Genomic DNA, 24038 nt, shown 5'->3' with positions numbered 1-24038 from the left:
CAATGAGAAGAAAGCCATGCTGTCCTTCACCACTGGTTCTCATGAGTCCATGTCCAAATGGACGGCAAATGGCATTAATATATTTATTTTTTTCAGTTTGTAGAGCTTGGTGTCGCTGACACTGCAATACTGGAGAGGATGAGGCCATTATTTTATTTTGTCCAAGTGTGGTCAGGTTCAGGGCACTCGTTTTTTATCTTGCGTGAAGGGAAGGCGTGACCTGATGCAGTGCAGCTCTCCACACTTGCTGAAAGATGAATCTATGAGTTTGAAACTTTATTGTGGATCTGTTTTCTTTTTAATGCTGTTGTGTTTCCTGAAATGTAGTTTTCTCTTTGGCAGTGCCATTGTGTTGCTTATAATAGTTATACACAAACTGTCAGTGGTAGATCTTGGTGAACAAAATATCAACAGGGTACCTCAAGAAAATCAGTGTAGACAATTAAAAGCAAATAGTTTAAGGAATACTAATTTTGACAGTAATGTGACCTGGTTCGTGGCACATTTGTAAAGTGAGCTCCAAACAGGATTCGATTTACAGCACTTCAACATAAACACCATCATGATGGTGCAGGACGTGCCAAATCAGCACAATGACTGCATCCAAAATATGACATGAGACAACATTCATCATTTAATATCACATTTAATGTATATTATAGTCCATGATAGTCAGCTATACAATAACAATATAAAGGAGGATACATTTGATATATAATGTGAATTTCATTTTTTTAAATCTGAATTATTACTAATCTGTCTTCAGTTTTACATTTCACTTCTAAAAATAAAACATCTTTATGAAAAACAACAGTCGTAATCCAACGCTAGGGACATAGACCTTTAGTCCAAAAAATCACTATGAGACTTGGTCCCTCTAAAGTGGCACGACAGCCAAATTTTGGGGGGTCAGGCTCATGGACTAAAACAACTTCCCGTTTTTCACCTCCCATCAGAATAAGTGAGCAGGAACCGGCTGGGCGGCCGTGTGACGTGAATAAATAAAATAATGAGACAGGTGTTCCGCAGCTGTCACGGTAACTGAATCGCTTTGTGCCGTTGTGCTTCTGTGATTACTGAGCCTCGTCTTCGCTGTCTGAATTTCGTGGCTCTTGCTCTGGCTGGAACGAAGGATTGTGGGCCAGTTTGTGTAGATCCTCTGGAGGAATCTCGCTCATCTTCCCGTCCATACCGAGCTGCATGGGCTGGATCAAATTGGTCCTGTGGGTAGAAAAGGGTTCGAATGTAATTAATGTGTGCATGTGTGAGTACAGACTGAGACCCTGTTCAGACCTGGTATTAAGATGCGTCCTCAGTGATCCGATCACAAGTGGACAGCTTTAACTATGTCTGTTCACAACCGGCGTTAGAATGTGTCTCCACGTGTATCTTGAGTGGCCACTTGTGATCCGATCTCACTTCCCCGCTCAAATAAACACGCAGTAAACACACGGCTAATACAGCAGAGAGCGGGAGTGCAAAGCAGCAGAACAAAAACGCCGACATGTCTCCGACAGTATGATAATAATGCACTTCCTGTTCACAGTCTGATATTCTGTATACTATGTAGCCTATAAACAAGATATATTTTAATAAAATACAGATGTACCGACAGGATACAGTAGAGCACAGAAGCCGTTTCCATGCTGCAAATCAGATGAGTAGGCGGTCCTTAATGTGGTCCAGGACACATTCGCGTACACACTGCTAAAAGAATGTGGTCATATGTGGCCCAGACCACCTCTGAATGAGGTCTGAGTGATCCTATCTCAATGCGTCCTCAATGCGTCTTGAGTGCGTTCACACCTACTACTACTTAGAGCTGTCCACTTGTGATCGGATCACTGAGGATGCAAGTTAATACCAGGTCTGAAGAGGGCCTGAGTCTGCAGCACTGAGGATCAAAATGTGTGTGTGTGTGTGTGTGCGTGTCCTGCTTTTATTGACCTTGACAGTCTATCGAACATGCGAACCAGCTTCATGGCTTCTATTTCTTTCTGCTCCTCTGTCATTCCCTCCATGGGGTTGGGCTGCTCCTCCTCTACAGCTCCTGTTACTGGGTTTATTCTGGAGAAGAAAAGAGAGAGAGAGAGAGAGAGAGAGAGAGAGAGAGAGAGAGAGAGAGAGAGAGAGAGAGAGAGAGAGAGAGAGAGAGAGAGAGAGAGAGAAAGAACAGAAAACAGAAACAATCTTTTAAACGAAGCGGCAGATGTGCATAATTATTGGCTACTTTAATTCATATTAACATTGATCAAACGTACCAGAACAATCTACTTTCAAGGATACTGGAGGGGCAACGACTTGTGGCGCAGAGGGAGCCCAGCCTGAGCTCTGGATTTACATTCTAACCCATGCACACCCTACACATACATACATATGATGCTTTGGTTGGTGACAACAAGAATACAATTTCAGATACGAATGGCAAAAATGAGTTTCAGGATGGCTGTGCTCATCCTTGAGACAAGGTCAGTCTAATCAGGATGCCTCCTGGACGCCTCCCTGTGGAGGTATATTCGGCATGTTCAATTAGGGGGGAACCCTGGAGCAGTCCCAGAACATGCTGGAGGGGTTATATATCCCATCTAGTCTGGGAATAGCATACTAAACCATATTAAACCGCTGGTCAGGGGGGAGAGACAGGTTACAAAAACATTACCAGAGGGAGACTTTTTGGATCCATCGACTGGATGCTTTAAAGTATCCTGGTCTTAATGAGGATATAGATTTTACATGTTTTCTGTGCGTAATAATAAATATTTAAAATATTATTTATATTTTTTCTTTTTCTGTATAGGCTCCCATGTTTGCTTTACAGCCTCTGTTGTAAAGTAGGAGTTTTTTCATGAATGAAGGACATGAATTACATGTTTCTGTGTCATCTCCTTGATATTTTGACCCAGCTGACATTGGGTGAAGGCGGGGTACACCCTGGACAGGTCGCCAGACTATCACAGGGCTGACACATAGAGACAGATAACCATTCACACTCACATTCACACCTACGGGCAACCGGAGATCCCGGCGAAAACCCACGCTAACACGGGGAGAACATGCAAACTCCACACAGAAGGGCCCCAAGCCGGGTTTGAACCTGCCTACCTGTGAGGCAGCAGTGCTAACCACTGCACCACCGTGCAGCCCGCTCAGAACATAATGAACATAATGTATCTGTCAAGTTCATTAGTTAAAGCTACACTACACCATTTTTGGCAAAGGTGGATGAATGAAACACCAGATCAGACAGTGAGTGTAGGTGACACAGTGTTGTGGTTGTACTGACTGGGCCTTGGCCTCTCTGTACTCCTCTGTCTCGGACTCTTCATCTTCAGAGTAGATCCCAGAGTCTCTGCCCCCCCTAAGCAGTCCTCTGGCAGCCAGCAGACCGGCAGCATTACCGTATCCAGTGTACTTAATGAACCTTGAAACTGGATAGAGCATAGAATATATTGCTGTTAATATGGCAGTATTTAAAGCAGCAGTAGGTAGAATTGGAGCAAACGTGTTATTCTTATAAAACTGTCACTATATCCTGACAGTAGTGCATGAGACAGGTACATCTTGTAGTGTACCGTTTAGCTGTAAAATTAGAAAGTTTGTGACCCGGCAGCCATGTTGAGTTGTTGAGGAAATGCCAAGCATCGCCCACCAGCCGGAGCAGACGTTCTCATTTTACAGCTAAACCGTGCACTACAAGATGTTTCTGAAAACATTTGAGGAGAGAAATAGACAGTACAGTAACAGGATATGGATTAATATTTGATCAGTGCTGCCTAGTTTGACCATTTGGTCGGAATTTGCCAGTGATTGACAGCCGCCTGCGTTGAATGAACAGCCAATAGGAACGCTCTCTCTCTCTCTGAAATGACCTGTGATTGGCCAAAGTTTCCCGTCACGGGCTAGATTTTTTAAAGCCTGAAAACAGAGCCGTGAGGAGGAGCAGAAGTTTCTAGTTTTCTCTCAGAATACTTGAATTACAAGATGCTGAAAGGTTATTATGGATTTTTTGCCCTATGATGCCAAAAATATTCTGCTTACTGCAGCTTTAAAACACACCAATACATCGATGCAATGTCAACAAAACCAATTCAGGCCTTTGGTTGGAGCCATAAACTTATCTTTACATCAACCATCATGATAGTTCAAGCCATACTAGCCATACTAGATTTATAGTAGAGACAGATGGTTTTTTTTCTATGAGCATCTTAAAAACTGCTCATTTGTTATAGAGAACCTCTAACATTTTGATCGCTCATCAGTGATTTTATTCCCATCTGAATGGGGTTTAAGTCATATTACATTTGTTCGTTTCACTACAGCAAGTTTTAAAAATAATAATGTGAATATAATTGATCAATCAAGATGGTTTATGTCACAGTGAGCGATGGGCTTAAAGTCAGTCATACAAAAATTGCCATGAAGTATTGAAAGAAATCAACAAACAGATATTTCCCTCACCACTTTCTTTGCAGAGAACAAAGAGGAATTCGGCAGCACAGTCCTTGACGTCAGTGTCAATGTGTGTCATAATACGGACTAGTTTGTTCCTCACAGCATCGCCCACCTCTGGCCGGTTCTTCACATCACGCAGTGGGGGCAGCACCTAAACACACACACACACACACACACACACACACACACAGATACCCGAGCCGTCAAAACACGATACTCATATTTCATCTCTCCATCGTGGATTCTCTTCTCCTCAGCCCAATACTGACCTTTGACCTGAGGAACTTTCTGGTCTCTCGGTGGATTCGGGCACTCTCGGTCAGCAAGTTCAGCGATGGGAGAAGGGTCTCCCTCAGCTTATGTCCCTGGGAGACAAGAAAACTTCATTAAACATGAACAAATGATTTCATGATAAATACAACCAACCAGCTGGACGGCAATAGCAAACAAGTTAGTTTCATCAAAAACGTTAGCTGATAAAAGTCCTATACAAATGACAAGCTAGTTAGTATCAAGGAGCCGAGGTCCAAAAATATTTAGGAACGTTACAGATAGTAAAGTTATTCTAAATATGATTATATGTTATGAATATGTTATTATACCCCCGATTACCATGTCACGGGGGTATAATAACAAGGATTTTCTAAAAGTTCCACATAGCAGGCTACCTGTACCTTTAAAGGTCCCATATTGTAAAAAGTGACATTTTCATGTCTTTTATATTATAAAGCAGGTTTACGTTCTATATAAATACTGTGAAAGTATTGAAACGCTTAATCCACAGAGAAATACGTACAGCCCGTATTCAGAAACTGTGCTTTAGAAACAAGCCCTTCAGGATTTCTGTCCATTTGTGATGTCACAAATATACAATAGTTAGACTACTACATGGTTTTAAATGTAAACATTCTAAATGGGTCCCATTTTATTTCCTGTTGCAGTGTATGTGAATGACATCAGCTGACAGGAAGTAAACATGGACCCAAGTTGTTGCCTAGCAACGTAATTCTGTTCCACACCATTGAAATGTACTAAAACGGAGCGTTTCAGACAGAGGGTAAATACAGGTATATTCAAGCAGACAGTACGAGGAAAATAAAGTTTTTTTTAAACATTACAGCATGTAAACACAAAATACAAGTATGAACCTGAAAATGAGCACAATATGTCCCCTTTAAATACAACGTAAATGTAATTAGTACAGTTACTTTCCACCACTTTCTAATGCTCTGTATTGATTATTAGTGTAATAATAAAACAGTCAGCTGCGTTTGTAAAAATGAATTCAAAAGTACACCTATAAAAACTCTTTTTACATGTGGACGTTTCACAGAGTTGTAAATAGCAACTTGTAGCAACCAGATGCTACCCTATCATTTTGCTACTGTTAGAATCACATGGGCACCATTCATTGATCATTTAACACACAGCTCCACCTAGTGACAAAGAGTATGCTCAGTCAGGATAGAAAACGCAGCAGTTTGCCCGGCTGTGTTCATAATGAATGTCTTACCCGGTCAAGTGTTTTCTCCATGAATTCCAGCAGCATGTGGACGGCATCCATGTTGACCCCCATGTACTCAATGGAGCCTTGTTGCACTTTGGGCAACAACAGTACATCCAAACAGGACAGAGGGAGGTTGCCTAGCAGGTTAACAGTATGACTGAGAGAAAGATGGGGGGGGATAGTCAAGGGGACAGCATCATGTAAGAGCGACGACTGTATGAATCAATGAAGAGAAAAACAAAGTGCTGTCCTACCTGTGGAACTCCTCGTTCCGCTCGTCTCCGTCCGCTTGGCTCATTAGACAGTGTCTCAGTATGGCTCCCAAATGTCTGTACTCTGCTGCCTCTTCCTTCACAGACAACAGACGTTACACACACTTATTGTCCACATGTTCTGAAAAGAACTGTAAATGTCTTGCATTGCAGAACCTATTTTCCAAAGGACAGCATAGACATTTCTGGCGTGTTCAGCACAAACTTGGAGCTGACTGAACCGTCTCAAGAAACAGAAGCAGCAGGAACTTTGTTATTCCCCTGACGTTTTCATCTAATGCCACCACAAGGTTGACAACAACAACAACTATTGGACAGATTGCCATGATATTGGTGAAAACTATTCAATTCATCTCCAGAGGATGACTTCTACTGACTTTAGGGATCCCATTCATAACTTTGTAAAACAAATTGTAATAAATAAATACATAGATAACGTAAAATAAATTTAGTGAAGTGTTATTTAGTATTAAATGAATAACTCGTACACCAACAACTTGGCAAAAGAATCTTCAAAATTAAGAGGAATTACTATTCAAGTATTAACCTTTTCAATGCACCAAAAAAATTGGTCAAATCTTAAACAAGAATTCAAATTCTATTATGTAATGTATATAGTATATAAACATAGAACTGAATTTAATCAGATCGGCCCCATTGTCACCGATATCTGATGCAGCTATTTGAGTCAGTATCGGTCCGATATCTGATCCAGTATTGGTATCGGTGCATCCCTACACATTTTTGCAATTGGAGAATTTAAGAATCACTTTAGGCCTATAACAATAATTAATGAAAGTTAAAATGTTAAAAAATAACTATTATTCATTTCTATATAATTCCTTTGTCAAAGCCTCAGTGAGCCACTGGAGAGGGGCTAAAGAGCCTCAGGTTGCAGACCTCTGATCTAGTGCCATCATCAGCTTTGGTTTATGTCCAAATACCCGCAAAACCGATGACAATCAACTCAGCCTCAGCTATAGCTTTTTCTTTAGATCTAAGTAGCATGTAATTAACTGTTACTACACTAGAATGCTTAACTCAGGTGGTGAACTTGGTCAACGTTAGTATTTAGCTCAAAGTGCTGTACAGCTGAGGTAAGGCTGTAGACCCTTAGGTGCAACACACACCGGCCACATCCCATAAATCATGATGTCTGTAAATCACATGCGGTGTGTGTTATACAGACAGAAGGTACAGTAGCCTGAATGTACCAACACCGGGGTCCAACGGGACATAACTGCTGCTTTTCTGGGGAGTCGATGCTGAAATAAGACAGTGGTGTATCCTGAAGAGCTGATACACAAAGTACACAAAGTAAACAATGGAAATGAGTAATTCTGTTTAACATACAATTACTGGATTTTGGATGAAATATTATATTCAATGACTTTTGACAACAGAATTCAAAATTATTACTATAATTACTGATTACAACATGGCTAAACTATACTACGGTACTCAGTACCTCGTCGACCTTGCGCTTGGCCGTGTTGAACGTGACATTGAACAGTATTTTCAGTATTTCCATTGCTAGTTCTGTCTTCTCCCGGCTCAGTGGGGGCAGTTGTTCGGGTGGGACGTCCTCGAACCCTGCCCTGGCTGTCTCCAGTGTATCTGGCCAACACAGACCCAGAGCAGCATCCAACTGGTTGCCTAGAGAATATACACAGAACAGGAAGTTATCAACTTGTGCTTCTTGTTAAATGCTCACCTACTTATGTCCGCCCTAACGTTGTTCTATTACTATATCTATAGGTCCGCCCTAACGTTGTTCTATTACTATATCTATAGGTCCGCCCTAACGTTGTTCTATTACTATATCTATAGGTCCGCCCTAACGTTGTTCTATTACTATATCTATAGGTCCGCCCTAACGTTGTTCTATTATTATATCTATAGGTCCGCCCTAACGTTGTTCTATTACTATATCTATAGGTCCGCCCTAACGTTGTTCTATTACTATATCTATAGGTCCGCCCTAACGTTGTTCTATTACTATATCTATAGGTCCGCCCTAACGTTGTTCTATTATTATATCTATAGGTCCGCCCTAACATTGTTCTATTACTATATCTATAGGTCCGCCCTAACATTGTTCTATTACTATATCTATAGGTCCGCCCTAACGTTGTTCTATTACTATATCTATAGGTCCGCCCTAACGTTGTTCTATTATTATATCTATAGGTCCGCCCTAACATTGTTCTATTACTATATCTATAGGTCCGCCCTAACGTTGTTCTATTACTATATCTATAGGTCCGCCCTAACGTTGTTCTATTACTATATCTATAGGTCCGCCCTAACGTTGTTCTATTACTATATCTATAGGTCCGCCCTAACGTTGTTCTATTACTATATATATAGGTCCGCCCTAACGTTGTTCTATTACTATATCTATAGGTCCGCCCTAACGTTGTTCTATTACTATATCTATAGGTCCGCCCTAACGTTGTTCTATTACTATATCTATAGGTCCGCCCTAACGTTGTTCTATTATTATATCTATAGGTCCGCCCTAACATTGTTCTATTACTATATCTATAGGTCCGCCCTAACATTGTTCTATTACTATATCTATAGGTCCGCCCTAACGTTGTTCTATTACTATATCTATAGGTCCGCCCTAACGTTGTTCTATTATTATATCTATAGGTCCGCCCTAACATTGTTCTATTACTATATCTATAGGTCCGCCCTAACATTGTTCTATTACTATATCTATAGGTCTGCCCTAACATTGTTCTATTACTATATCTATAGGTCCGCCCTAACATTGTTCTATTACTATATCTATAGGTCTGCCCTAACGTTGTCAGTTGTTCTATGCTACTAAAGAAATCTAATCTAATTGAGTAAATGTTCTTCTGTTGGCCTAATATTCAAGTACTGAAGAGCACATTTACTTGGCCTTGTTGGGGATCCTTGATGTGCAGCTAGAGCAGCCCAGGTTATTATGGCATGTATTCAAATGTAGCACATTCGTCAGCTAAACATTCCTTCTATGAACTCTCCTCCAGCATGGTACAATAAAGATTAAGATTAGTAACGCTGTATACGCCAAATTCCTACCCTACCTACTGTATATAGGCCTATGTCACGTAACTTCAAATAGTAATCCTCGTCATCCTCAATATTTGTTGTGTTATGGTTTCAGAATAATTAGAGAACAGGTTGGAGGCTCTACAGGGTGATTTCTCCTTGGCAACTATCATGTTTCTCCCTAGTGGTGTACAGATTTTTAGGCATTCTTTTATCTGAAATGGCTCGAAAAATTTGTGCATATAGCTGCCGTAAATGGGGGGAAAAAATCTCCCCGGGGGAGCATGCCCCTGGCCTGGACCCACCGAGGTTTGGGTTGAGCCCCAAACATTTGAAACGTCTGGCCCCGTCCCTGATTGGTGACCTGGAAAGGTGAGTTGCCTCTTAGCATTGGTTACTCTGGAGACTAGTAAACTTGAAACTGGTTACACTGGTTACACAGGAAAACAGTTACCTAGCAGACTGATGCCGTGAAGCTCCTGAGCCAGCTGTGCCCTGACGTCCACTTTCAGGGCAGTCAGCAGGAAGGTGATACGCAGGTCAAAGAAACGCACCTGGACAGAGAGCAGACGCACGGAGACGTATTCACTCTCTTATCTGCTGATTCCTCTTCAGAGTACGGCTGGATATCCAACCTCAATACTTATTTGGTATGAATGTGTTGTATCAAAAACTGTAAAGCAGAGGTGTGGACTCGGTGCAGGGATGATGTGTTTTTGTTGGCCAGCCAGGAAGTTAGAATCGTGCCTGTTCCCTCGACAGAAAGCCGGGGATTGTTCCATTGGGTTTGGATTATTGCAGAAAATAAGATCTGTGGCAAACACACGTTTATGATCTTTATACGTTTTGTTCCATGAAATAATCTCCACCAATGAACACCACTGTTATGATTTTTGAAAAGTTAATGTTAAAAGGCAAACGAGTCGGCGTGATGACGTTTAGTAGTCTCATCTATCCACTTTTTAGCAACCGCCTTTTTAAGACACATAAAAGCTTCAAAATTCACAAGCGGGATATTTACTGATGTATTTTATATTGTAGAACAAAACGAAAATAAAATCTCTTCAGCTTGTGTTAACCACAGACCTTATTTCAGACATCTAACTAAAACCCCATTGACTTCCATGACGAGGGAACAGAAAGTGTTAAAATGCAAACTCATTTCCAAGTTTAAGGACTCATTCCTGCACCAATTTATTTGATGAATTTAGATTTGACAAAATAAAAAACGACTTGCAACTAGACTTGGACTTTAACACCATTGACGCGTGACTTCACTTGAACTTGATCCTTTTGACTTGAAAATACTTGATACCGTCCTCCGAGCCCAAAGATTCAAAAAGTATGTTGTTTAAAAAGTGTGTGCACAAAAGCGACCAACTGCCCGGTACTGGAGGGAACTCCAACAGCGTCAGAGATGTTGGCTTTATTTACTCTTTCAGAGATCCTTTATTGATTCCTTTGGGAAAAGGATTCACTTGTGTGTCTTTTTTAAGCAAAAGCTTGTTCAGCAGCATTAAACATGAATGTGTGTGGGAGGTGTAGTTGATTTTGTCATTAAGACACCCACATGAAATCATCCATCTACCTGACGTTCATACCTCATGGATCCAGGTGGGATCATGACACTGCTTCAGCCTCTCTGCCACGCCCTTTATCAGCTGTAGATCTGCTGCTACCGCCTGCCATCCATCCATCCAAAAGATGCATTTTTATAAATTAGCACAAACCAAATACATTTTATAATCTGAGGAATTCATATGAATGTAGGTGTGACGAGGCACACGGCGGACAGCTGACTGACCTGTCCTGTCTCGTTGTGCAGCAGGATGTTACTGATGGACTTGAGAGCCTCGACGATCACTTCCTGGTCAGAGTTCTCTGAAGGAGGGGAGGCCTCCTTCTCCACCTCGCTGGATAATTCCGCTGCCTCTTCCCTCTCTCCTCCCTCACCCTCCACTAGGAAGAGAAAAGAATGGCAAAGTCAAGTAGCACATTCAACCTTTATTTAGACCGCTTTTAGGATAATGGTTAACTGAGCTGCTTCAATCTTCGATTTCTTTGATCTCTTGACATTTTTGTTTAGTAATTCCAGAGCAAGCCTGTGCTGCGCTGTCATGCACATGACTGATGCCTTTGATCTTGTCTTGTGTAACACATGAACCCACAAGAATTGTGAGCAACACACACAGATAAATGTGATATGGATGAACTTTAGCCCTGTTTACATCTAATATGTGGCTTTCAAATACCCCCAAATGTTCGCATAGTGAGATTCCCTCCAAACTATATGGCAACATTCAACATTTACCACACTCCTATCTGTAATTACATTTTAGATATCCATAATACCATTTCAAATTGTATTCTCACTAGCCTATTATTACTTATTTACAATAACATTTTTACTAGTAAAAAGTGTATTCCAAGATATCTACAACTTTGATTGTACTAGGCCAGGGGTCTGCAACCTGCGGCTCTGGAGCCACATGCGGCTCTTTAGCCCCTCTCCAGTGGCTCCCTGGGGAGTTTTAAAAATGGAAATGAATAACTGTTTTTTGTTTACATTTTCATTTTTATTTATCATTGTTGTAGGTCTATAGTACGACGGAGTATTAGGGCCACATTGAGGGGAAAAAAATTAATCTAAGATTTCTAGAATAAAGTCTTAATATTATGAGAATAAAGTCATAACTTAACGAGAAAAAAACGTTGTAATATTAAAAAAATAAAGTCATAAATTTAGGAGAAAAAAGTCGTAGTGTTATGAGAATAAAGTCATAATATTATTAAGTAGTAATTTTACGTGTTATTTTCTTTGTTTCTCGTAAAGTTATGACTTTATTCTCGTAATATTACGACTTTTTTTCTCGTAATATTTTGACTTTATTCTGGAAATCTCAGATTTCTTTTTCCCTCAATGTGGCCCTAATACTTTGTAGTACATTTGCACTTTGGCCTTCACTGCATTAGACTTATATACTATATACTTAGACTATAAGCTGTTACCTTTATCACAATGCTCAAATGTTTTGCAGCTCCAGACAGATTTTTTTTTTGTGCCTAAAATGGCTCTTTTGATAGTAAAGGTTGCTGACCCCTGTACTAGTCATAACTAAATTTATGAAATCTTTAAATCCTTAAAAAGTTAAAGTGTCCGTTTTAACATTTACTATTTAGACAGGATATATATTGTAGATATCTGCAATTGAATTATTCCTCGTCAAAATTAAAATTTCAGATATCCACAGTGACATATTTCCTATCCACAACTGTTATTTCAGTTATCCACAACATCATTCTTCCTAGGAAAAATAACGCCACTTTTTCCATTCAGGTCTGTTGGGTTTTCAATCTCAGATATCCACAATTGCATTTTTGATATACAGAATAAACATTCTGGATATCTGCAATAAAATCCTTACTAGGAACAACTCCCATTTCAGATATCTACAATCCAGTTGTTACTAGTCATGGCTGAAGTGAGTCATTTTGGCATATCATTTTATCTTTTAGAAATCCAGAACAGATATTCATAATAAATTTGTCGACATCTGCAATTACATTGTTTTAGGTCACAATTCTAATTGTAGTTATCTGAAATTGCATTTTTACTAGTCATAATGCCAATTGTGCATATCCGTAATGAAATTTTTTACTAGTCACAATGTATGGATATTCAAAATGACAATCTAAAACGATGGAGAAACCTGGGAGAGTTGGCAGGGCTTACCTTGGCCCTCCACCAGCTGGTTGTGGTCAGGTGCACCAGTACCGGCCACGACGGCAATGCCAGCGTAGCGGGCAAGAGTGGACATGGCAGAGCGGCTGATGAAGGAATCTAAGCAGTGTTTGTCTCTGGTCAGGATTCGAACTGTTTCTAGACAGGCCAGCTGACAGGAAGGCTGCAACTCCCTATTCAGGAAACCGACCACCAACGCCCCCAGAAGCTGCATCGCACAACCAAAGAAAAAATCTTATAAGTAACTATAAATAACCAGATTTGGAAGTTGAATCACTACTAAATACTTATTCAGTAGTTATGTTCATTCCCCTCTTTGAAATGTTCAATTGTCAGTTTATATATACAGTAAGTATATCACTGACAGGTGAAGTGAATAACATTGATTATCTCGTTACCATGGCACCTGGCAGTGGGGGGGATATATTAGACAGCAAGTGAACATTTTGAACTTTGTGTTGGAAGCAAAAAAATGGTCCAGCGTAAGGATGTGAGCGACTTTGACAAGGACCACTTTGTGCTGGCTAGACGACTGGGTCAGATCATCTCCAGAGCTGCAGCTCTTGTGGGATGTTCCCGGTCTGCAGTGGTCAGGACCTACCAAAAGTGGTCCAAGGAAGGAAAACCGGTGAACCGGCAACAGGGTCATGGCCGGCCAAGGCTCATTGATGTACATGAGGAGCGAAGGCTGGCCCGTGTTGTCTGATCCAATAGAAGAGCTTCTGGAGCTCAAACTGCTGAAAAAGTGAATGCTGGTTCCGACAGAAAGGTGTCAGAACACACATTGAGGAGCAGTTTGTTGCGGGGGGGAACCGGAGGGAGGGCACTATGCTTCCTTTAAAACTGACAATTAATTGAAAATTTCAAAGACGGGAATGAAGACCACATGAATTCAGAAATATGTTTTTTCTCCTTAGTACCATAAATTCATTGTTATATAAATGTAAACATTAAGTTTTCTGTAGGGATTCATTATCACAAGATTCAAATCCATATATATATATCACTTCATTTAATAATGCAAATACAAGGTTGATTATATGTAGCATTCAACTACACAATAATGAATGACTAATTAACCAGGTCACAGCTTATAGATTGCTCAATAGATTTAAAGGCTACTTTCAATAGTAAATCCACTGCACAATACTGCCACTATACTGCAAAATCTATGAGAAAGGGAACAGCAGTTTCATACATTTGCATCATTACATAAACTGACAACTCCCATCAATGATCATATTCACTCTACAAAAGTACATTATATCTTTATAACATCCTAATTCTCCTCTGATTCAGAGTCCTCCTCCACAGCAGGAGTATAGTGCACTCACTGTTGGTGCATCTGGCTTACAGATTCATTGCAACAATATAAACAAAGCTGGATTTAAAGCTTCAGTAGGCAACACGTATCATCGTGGCATCATTTGGGCATAAATTTCATAAAAAAAACTTTCAGCATATTGTAATTCAAGTGTTCTGAGAGATAAGTAACTTCTGCTCCTCCTCATGGCTCTGTTTTCAGACTTTAGAAAATCTAGCCCTGGACGGGGGACTTTGACCAATCACAGGTCATTTCAGAGAGAGAGCGTTTCTATTGAGCGCTCCTATTGGCTGTGCTCCGGCTGATGGGCGGTGCTTCGTATTCCCTCGAGAGGTCTCAACATGGCTGCCGGGTCACGTGATTTTTTTCAGATTACCTGTCTCATGTACTACCGTCAGGATATAGTGAACATTTTATAAAGTTTTTGAATCATATTTGCTCCATTTCTACCCTCTGCAGCTTTCAGCCGCTGCCTGTCTCACTATTCTTTCACATATATAAAAGATTTAACACGGTGAAGATGCTCTTTGAGAGGAAAAGGTGAGGTTTCACCAAGAACTTTCCTATTTTTGTAAATGCAGTAGTGACCCTGACAGTCAAGGGGACGATGAAAACATTTCCAAAGTCACTGATGTCTTCTGGCTGATGTAGTGACCAGATGCTGCCAGCTAAAACTGGTACTGATAAATACGCCTGCTGAGCTGTCTTGCATAATAACTTCCTACAGACTGTGTGAAGGTGTGTGCTCAGTGTGTGCACATGTCTTTTGAATAATGGAGACACATAAGCTGAACTTAACCTCCCGTGAACTATCTTACCTTTCTTTTTTTGCTTCTAGACTCAACCACAAACTTACTCTAGGACTTTATGTGTTGAGATGGAGGTATGGCTACATGACTGTTACCACCACACCTTCTATTCATTCCCCCCCCCCCTCCCCCCTTCTCTCTATCTCTCCCCATTTGTCTCTTATTTCACCACAACTATCAGGGGAGTTGGATGAGTTTGTTCCGCCCTGATTCTCTTCTCCGTCAGTCCCTGAGGTCTGACTCCTCCATCTCCTCCTCCTATACAGCTCCACTGAGTTGCTGGTTAAAGCATTAGAAGACCAACATAGAACACATTTGTTACTTTAATTTGGCACTTACTTACTAATGTATTTAATGTAATATAATTAATATATTGACACTGTAGTCATATTTATTCTCTACTACTCATTCTTCAAGATGAATTGTATTTTATAATTGTATGGATTTTGAATAGAACATTTCACCCTCTCCTCCCAACAGGAGGTGGATCAACCAGTCAGGGACTATGTTTACATGCACACTAATATTCCACTATTATTCTGAATATGACCAATTTGATAAGGGTAATGCAAACAGCATATTCCATTTGGATATTCTGAATCACGCCTTATTCCGGATGGAGCATTTTCTGATTAAGACATGTGGGATGTGCTGATATTATCTGGGTTTTAGGAGCATTCTTTGGACATGTATACAGCGTATTCGGAATATGCATCTCAATTGGTTTATTTGCGACACACGGCCTCTTCCCTGTTTATGGCCAGCTCTGTGCATTGTGTACTGCACGTACGCCAGTGAGGGGTTTGTAAAATGCACAGTCACTCTGACCCATCGCGTGCCCTGTCTTATCAGTAGCTTCAGTGAATGACTCATTGAGCTGAATAAAACAAATCAAAATCTTTGTCCTAAACTGACAAAGGTTGATTGGGGTTGTCAGTTCTCACCTGAATAGGTAAAGATAGATTTTGAACCTTCAACCTGTCCTTTTTGACAATGCCAGTGCCGTCTAACTTAACCTATTTATTAAATAGTTGTGGAGGTGGCATGGTTGGCATTCAGCTGCAGTAGAGAGAGAGAGACATGTTATGAACTCTGCAATTCCTGGAGTAGCAGTTCAAGACCAGCTGCGCCCTCACTGATGTCTTAAAGTGGCAGTAGGCAGGATATTTTTTGGCATCATTGGTCAAAAATTCCACAATAACCTTTCAGCATATTGTAATTCAAGTATTCTGAGAGAAAACTAGACTTCTCCTCCTCATGGCTCTGTTTTCAGGCTTTAAAAAATCTAGCCCGTGACAGGAGACTTTGACCAATCACAGGTCATTTCATTGTGAGAGCGTTCCTATTGGCTGTGCTCCGGTCATGTGACCGGAACTTTGCGTTCCTTAACCAGATTACACAATGGCGGCAGCGTTACAAACTCTCTCATTTCACTATTAAACCGTGCACTACAAGATGATTCTGAAAACATTTGAGGAGAGAAATAGACATTAACATAACAGAATATGAATTCATATTTGATCAGCGCTGCCTAGTTTGACCGCTCTCATAGACGGCAGCTGGACAACGGACCTTAGATCAGCTCTTACTGCTTGTTTTCCTCCGGTCAGGGAAATTTTGCAGATGTCGTTAGGAGTACCGGAGGACACCGGAGGACACAGAGGAACATGATTTTTTTCAGGTTACCTGTTTCATGTACTACTGTCAGAATATAGTGACCGTTTTATAAAAATAACTTTTTTTAAATCATATTTGCTCCAATCTCGCCTACTTCAGCTTTAATGTCCCATAGGGATTCATTGTATGTTGCGGGGAATTAGTTCTTTACTTGTTTTAAATAAATTGTGGGCTCTGTTTTTCGAAGTAAGAAGCATAACACAATGCTCGTCGCTTATTCATACCTATAACTTCCCTTCCTAAAGCACTGGGCTTGCACACATAGTGAGAGACCGATGATAGAGGAAAATATTTTTTCGGAACCTTCAAGAGAAACTTATCGTAACTAAACCGATTTTTTCCCCCATTGACTAACAGGGCAGGAGTCAGTGTTTAGATGAGAATGTCAGGAATACCTCTCTCTCCTGCTCGTCTTCCTTGCAGAATGTAAAGCAGTGGTCCATCTGAAGGAAGGAAAAACAGAAGGCACAAATAAAGGTGTGAGGTGAAGAAGAAGAAGAAGAAGAAGAGCAAAACAAAGGCGACAACAAGGAAGAAGACAGTACGGATGGGGAGGAGAGAGAAAGGCAGGAGAAGAAAGAGAAAACATCATACAGTAAATCTTGAAGGTGTGACAACAAAGAAAGAGAGTATAGCCAAAGAAGATAGTATGTTTGTTACAACCAGAAAAGCGACAACATTTATCAGGAGGCAGCATGATGTTGTAACGCTGCAAAACCTCTAACGGAGGAGGTCGGGGTGGATGGATGGATCTCCTACAATGATAGTGAACGTTTGTTTTAACCATGTTTTCCAGACAGTGCAACACAACTTTCCACTGGAATATTTACGTGAGAATACTGAACATTTAAAACTGAAACTGGAACGTTCAAGGGCGTTTTCACTCCTGTAGTTTGTTTGCTCTGGTCTGAATCAGGGACCAAATTGTTACAGTGTTGCATGTTGCCTCAAGTTTGTTTTGTGTTCACACGCAGCATTTACAAGCAATAGAAAGTGCTCTCTAAATGGTCAGAATATCCATGCGGGAAAACTCCCGGAAGTAAACAAAGAAGAGCAGACTTCCAGAACGCAACACTCTCCCATTTCACAATGGAGGGACAACTACGCGGCTTGATCTGGGCCTTTTTACCTCGTAGCTATTTTTCACTCAAGGCAAACGGTACAGTTTGAAAATGAGGCGCGGCTGCGACTGGAAAACAATGTATTGATGCACTGGAGTCGTAGAAGGAGCATATCAAGACGTACGGAGGACGGAGGAGGAGGCGTGCATTAACCCTCATAAACTGTGACGTGCTCATCGGCCGAAAATATTTCCTTAGATCCATCAGGTATGCCCGTGGTCTTCAACACAGCCTGACGTTACAACTGTTTAGTACTGATGTGAATAGCGAGGGCAAGCATAGGCTCTTTTGTAGTAATGTTGTCTGGTGTCTGGTGTTGAGGCGCAACGCTTTCTCCAGTTGGGCCGGATCGAGGTCGGATCCTGTTCTCACCACAAATGAACCGTACCGAAGCGTACCGTGGTTCGTTTGGAACCAAACCGAGACCACCCCTTCAAGGAGGACTCGGTTTGCTTGTTTTGGTGCGCACCCGAGTGCGATTGCTGTGTTCACACCTGCCCAAGCGAACCACACCGAGGGGGTAAACGCTCCAGGGTTTGATTCAATAGAACTAAAAAAAGGCAGGTGTGAATACGCCCTAAAGGGCGGGTCCATCTGTGTTCTGTTCCGTGTTGTTCTTTCAACAGGAAACGCCCACTCAGCCGTTGCAAAAAGCAGTGAGTATGTTTCCAAAGTAAGCTAATAAACAAGGTTATGAATAATGGGAACGCTAGCACTAGCTCAAAGTTAGCTGTGCTAAGTATAGAAATGACTGAAAGGGTTGGTTCGGATTGTTTAAATTGGGGTTACTTCCGCGTTCTGCAAGGTAAAATGACTGTTCTGTGAATAGACCAATCGGAAGGTCGGCGGTTCGATCCCCGGCTGTGAATGAGTAGTTAGATTAGATCCTGATGGGCAGGTTGGCCCCTTGCATGGCAGCCTCTGCCATCAGTGTGTGAATGTGTAGATGCTGACATGTAGTGTAAAGCACCTTGAGTGGTAGGAAGACTAGAAAAGTGCACTATAAATGCAAGTCCATTGACCATTTACGCGCCAGGGACTGTGGACACCTCTGAAGTTTGATTGGACATCAGAGTTGGGATGTCCGGACAAGTACCTCACATCCGTTACGACAACAACCTTATTAATTCTAGGAACCGGTGTTCTTCCTCTTTATCCAACTCTTCCATATTTTTTTTTCCTGTATTAGGCCAAATTGATATGGAATTATTGAATCACAGTTATTTAATAAATCAAAGAACGCCTGACAAAGGATTTGAAAACCGCAGGTCCAAATAAAAAAAAAATGACATGCTACGTGTAATCCACTGCAGTATGTACGCCTGGCAGGTGCCCGCACAGAATGCATAGGCACACACCCGCATGAGCATAAATCAGGCATGAGGAAGGTATATAACAGAGACCTTATACCAGAGTCTCCTGCAACACTAAGCTCCTCATCTCTTAAGGGGTTTAGTAGAGTAGGATTTGACGGGGCTGTAGGAGAGTGTATTTCTGCATCAGAGAATCTAATCCAATTGCTCTCAAGATCAGCTCCGGCACAGCTAAGGAGGCTGAGAGAACCATGCAGCAGCGCTCACCTGGGGTTAGCAGACAGCATGTCGTGACACTCAGGTGGCATTTAGTCAAATGAAGATTGAGCGCTCTATTTTCGTGAACCTGTAAGTGCGGATCACAGTCAAGTGCTCCCTGCCCAAAAGCACTTTCAGTAATTTTGTGACCAGGCCCATTTGGGTGGGATCAGAAAGAATACATTACCATACATTATAGATGGGCGTGTTAGAGACTGTGACTGTCACATTCACACTCCTTTCATCCCCTTTAAAGACCGAATTCTCCCCATCATGATTCACTGACAGTTTGAGGAAAAGGAAGTCTCCGCCCGGTATCCGCTGACTACACTGGAGCCCCAGAAATATACCCCCTTTCCCTCAGAGGCTTATCCGTTGTCAGATCGATAGCCGATGGGTTACGAGATATGGAACTACATTTCAAAAGTAGTGTAGTAAATAGTGTCACTTTTAAGGTTCATACCAGTGTATGATAGTCTGACAGTTGGTTTACAACCAACCAACCATCAATCTGCTCCAAATTTCTCATGCATGATAGAGAGTCCCGGCCTGAGGACATCCACATGAACATTTTGGCTTATAGTCATAGCGCCACCTACTGGCAACAGGAAGTAACAGTCACTATACTTTGGCGAAGCAGGTAAACCAAATCACCTTCAAATTTTCGGCTACGGTTTTGAGTTTTCTTGCAACGCCGTTACCATGGCGACGCATTATTTGCCATGAAACAAGTAGTTGTTTTTGAGGGGCTAGAGATGCGTGCAAATGAAAGAAACTTGGCACACATTAAAAGTGCTAAAATGTGTTATCTGATACGGTTCTTGTGCCACGGTGTGGCAAGTGTGGCAATTTCGACAGAGCAGCCCTCGCGGTACGTTTCACCTACATGTACGAAATTTGGCAGGCACATGAATAAGAATAGAATTAAATATAATTTTAAAAAGTTTCTTGGGGCCAAACTCTAAACCCAACAGGAAGTTGGCCAATTTTCCAAATTTGTGTGACGTTTTCGTGTATCCAGTGTCCAGTTCCAAATCTGTCCCAAACTTGACCTGCTTCATAACAGTCCAGGCCTGAGGACGTTCACATGCCAATATTGACTCATAGTCATAGTGCCACCTACTGGCAACAGGAAGTCAGCGTTATGTGACAAACATCATCCGATTAACATGAAATTTACATTGTGTGGTCTACACTTCATATAGAGCAACATAATGCATGTTTATTGTCCTGTTAGTGTCCTTGGACAAAATACGTAACCCCAAAATTGCTCCTCTCCCCTCTCTCATCACCTGTCTTTGTCTCCCCATCTCCCATCCTTTCCAATCACCTTTCTTTTTCACGCCATCTCCCGTCCTTTCCCCTCTTTGATCACCTGTCTCTGTCTCCCCATCTCCCGTCCTTTCCGATCACCCTTCTTTGTCTCCCCATCTCCCGTCCTCTCCCCTATCTGATCAGTTGTCTCTGTCTCTCTGTCTCCCATCCTCTTTCCTCTCTGATCACCCTTCCCTATCTCCCCATCTCCCGTCCTCTCACCTCTTTGATCACCTGTCTCTGTCTCTCCATCTCCCGTCCTCTCCCCTCTCTGTCCACACATACTCCTGTTTATCTCCCAAAACAGAGGCGCCTGCCAGCCGTACATCCTCAGCACCATTTCTGTAGTGTCTAGCTTTTCCTGTGGTCCTCCTCCTGTTTTAGGATTTCTTCTTTTGAACATTCCTCTTGTTGCGTCTTGTATCAGGTTATTATAACGGTGGAATTAACGCTGTTTACTGTCGCCGCATCTTTTCCCCCATATTAATGGCCGAAAAGGCGTCACACATGTCTAGTGGAAAATGTTTTAAAAATATCGTAGCCATCATGAACCAAAATAAGGCACAGTCATTTGTTTTTGTAACAATATCTTACTTTTTAAACCCAAAATGTTGCCCATCCACCGCTAGAGGCAAACCAACCTCGTTACGTATGCAGTGATGTCACACCAACATGGCAGCTGATGGCAGATTACGAAAATAAATGTATCATATCTGCGGTTTTAACAACTTTTTTTTATTTAATATATTTGGGCACTTCATGTGCCAAAACATGCATGTTTTAATGTCCTATTTAAAACTGGTTTAGAGTCTCTATGATAGGAAATAAAAAGAATAATTTCAACATTTCAGTTTCAGTTTATAATCTTCAGTATTCTCGTGTAAATAATTTATTTGAAATCCATGGGCACGTTGTGTCATATATGGCTGTGTCACAATATTTGCTAATTGTTAGATGCTTTTAATCAAATGTGATGCAATGAAGACCTTAAGCTTTCTAGGGATGCTAATAATAATAATCATGTGAATTGGAGAAATCTAAAGTGTGCCAACCAGCCCTGGTCTCCTCTAACAATGATGATGCGAGCATCACCATCTAAACTGAGAAGGTGTTTGTAGCTGACCTACAGCTATTCATGCTAAACAGGCAACATTCACAGAACATGAATGTGTATGATGAACTAGTTGTTTACCTCCTTGTTGTAGCTCTGCAGAGCCGTCAGAGCAGTGTCTTGCTCTCCCGTCTCCATTTGCTTTATGGTCGCACTTAAATCCATTTTCATCGCCATCGAGCAGCAGCTGCGTCCTCCGTTCCTCCACTGCTGTGTGTGTGCGTGTGTGTGTGTGTGTGTGTGTGCGTGTGTTTGTCACACTGATTGTATATTCACGCTATAGCTATAGTTTGTCACCACCCACAGATGACTGCATCAGGCATGATGTCTGAATCGGTCTGAATCCCTCCGAGCCGAGCCGAGCCGAGCCGGTGTGAGAAGCACGAGCAGCGATTAACGGACAGGATTTGTGTAAACCAATTGCTGCGTTCAGGTGTCGCAGGGAAAGACGGAAGAAACACATTTTCTGATTAACGTAGCCTATTTGCATATTGGTTGGAAATGTAGTTAATCTTACTTTTCGGAGGGTAGACTAATCTACTATTTACGAATTTTGATTTGATAATGATAATAATAATAATAATAATAATAATAATAATATTATTATGATTATATGAAAATCCTCCTTAGCCTGTATTTATTGATTTGATTATATATTATTTATTTTTATTTCTTTAATACTGTAATAATAATTCTTCTGCCTACATGTCATCGCCTCTTAACACAACATCAGCGGCTCTTCTACCACCAAAGGAACCTCCTCACTGTCTTTGTCTTTCCCTGAAGATTGTGAGAAAAAATGTGTCTTGCATCTCATTCACTTCATATTAGTATATTCCATATGTCATTAAATATAAGCCTTTTGTAGAAAACTATTTTCCTGATGCCAAATTTATAAAACTACCTCTGTCCTGGCAGATTTGTCCTTCTCATTCCCCAAATCCAAGCAATTACCTTCTAAAAGTTTGTGAATTCTTTTCACATCAGACATTTAGACGTGTCACAGAAGGAAAAGCACAGGTGTAACAATATTAACATGAATTAAGCTGCTTCAGTTTCAGAGTCCTACCTATTGTGCACGCTGGTTCACTGCTGTCATGGTGTGACATGAACAGTAACCTCTTGTTTTTATAATATCACAAATATATCAAATGATAGTTAATACCTGACTATAAAAGGCCTCCAGGCCTAGTATGTGCACACTGTGTATCTGTAAAGGTCAAGTTCAAAGCCACACCTCCTTCATTTCTTCTTCTGTGGTCCCCACTATTTCCTTTTGACCACTTCACCTCTTTGTATAAAAATTTGGTTTTGATCCGATACCAAGTAATACAGGGCCAGAATTGCTGATATCAATACCAATACTTTTTGTTATTAAAATCAACTCGTACTTTCATGTAGGGGAGAGCAGTGTCATGATTTATGAGGTGAATGCATCATCAATAGGCTAAATCTGAAATAGCTCCAAATGATGCTCCTCCTCCGTCCAGCCATCATTGCATTTACAGTATGTGTCAGATTGAACTAGTCTGGGTGCATGATGCCACGTATGTTGCTTGAATGCACACAACACGAGAACAGCAGTGGAGAAGCAGAGTAGGCTACATGCACTGAGAAGTCACGACAACAAAATATTGTTTGCACATACAGTTCTACTCTTGGATGAAATACAAATGGTACAATGTAAAAGAGAGACACTGATCCCCTTTTTGGTATAGATCCTATTGACGCTAGAATATAGTAGTAGTAGTAGTATCCATATTTTGGTATCGATCCGCCCACCCTTACTTTGTACTCCTCCCTCTCCATGGAGAGGTCGGTGGTGCCATTTTGTTGTCCATTTATTATTGTAATCCATCCTATTATTTATCATTGTTTATCTTGTAGATTTTTGTTCCCAGGAATATTAGGCCTATGTCTGTCATCACTTGTCAATATATAGATTTCAGAGTACTGGCACTTAAAAAGTTATTTTAGTTAGCGCTGCTAATGTTAGTCTAGAGCTGTGGCAAACTAAGCTAACTCTTGTTTAGTCCAGCTTGCATGACAGCCTGGTACAGCAGCTGCACCAAAGCTGCCAAAAAAGCCCTGCA

The 24038-nt window shown here is 41.1% G+C and overlaps 1 protein-coding gene across 1 annotated transcript; it reads right to left on the bottom strand.

Annotated features, from left to right (window-relative positions):
• Positions 1–626: 626 nt before the first annotated feature.
• Positions 627–22395, bottom strand: ric8a (RIC8 guanine nucleotide exchange factor A). Its single transcript, XM_074631595.1, has 14 exons — positions 22027–22395; positions 17224–17271; positions 13010–13226; positions 11081–11235; positions 10878–10958; positions 9731–9830; positions 7700–7887; positions 6214–6308; positions 5966–6116; positions 4722–4817; positions 4459–4603; positions 3284–3428; positions 1948–2067; positions 627–1221 (listed from the first exon to the last, which is right to left on the bottom strand). Exons 1-14 carry the CDS (start codon positions 22120–22122, stop codon positions 1074–1076), a joined length of 1785 nt encoding a protein of 594 aa, XP_074487696.1. The 5' UTR covers positions 22123–22395; the 3' UTR covers positions 627–1073.
• Positions 22396–24038: the final 1643 nt, after the last annotated feature.

Source organism: Sebastes fasciatus, chromosome 4, assembly GCF_043250625.1.
Source record: "Sebastes fasciatus isolate fSebFas1 chromosome 4, fSebFas1.pri, whole genome shotgun sequence".
Classification (NCBI taxonomy): Eukaryota; Metazoa; Chordata; class Actinopteri; order Perciformes; family Sebastidae; genus Sebastes; species Sebastes fasciatus.
This window is presented reverse-complemented; position numbering and strand designations above follow the sequence as displayed.

Bases quoted from the DNA above. Each gene is read 5' to 3' on its own strand.
- ric8a (XM_074631595.1), bottom strand. From the start codon at position 22,122: ATGGCGATGAAAATGGATTTAAGTGCGACCATAAAGCAAATGGAGACG. The intron at 9,831-10,877 runs GTATGAACGTCA...CTCTCTGTCCAG, and splicing joins ATCCCACCTGGATCCATGAG to GTGCGTTTCTTTGACCTGCG. The intron at 4,818-5,965 runs GTAAGACATTCA...CTTGTCTCCCAG, and splicing joins TGGAGAAAACACTTGACCGG to GGACATAAGCTGAGGGAGAC.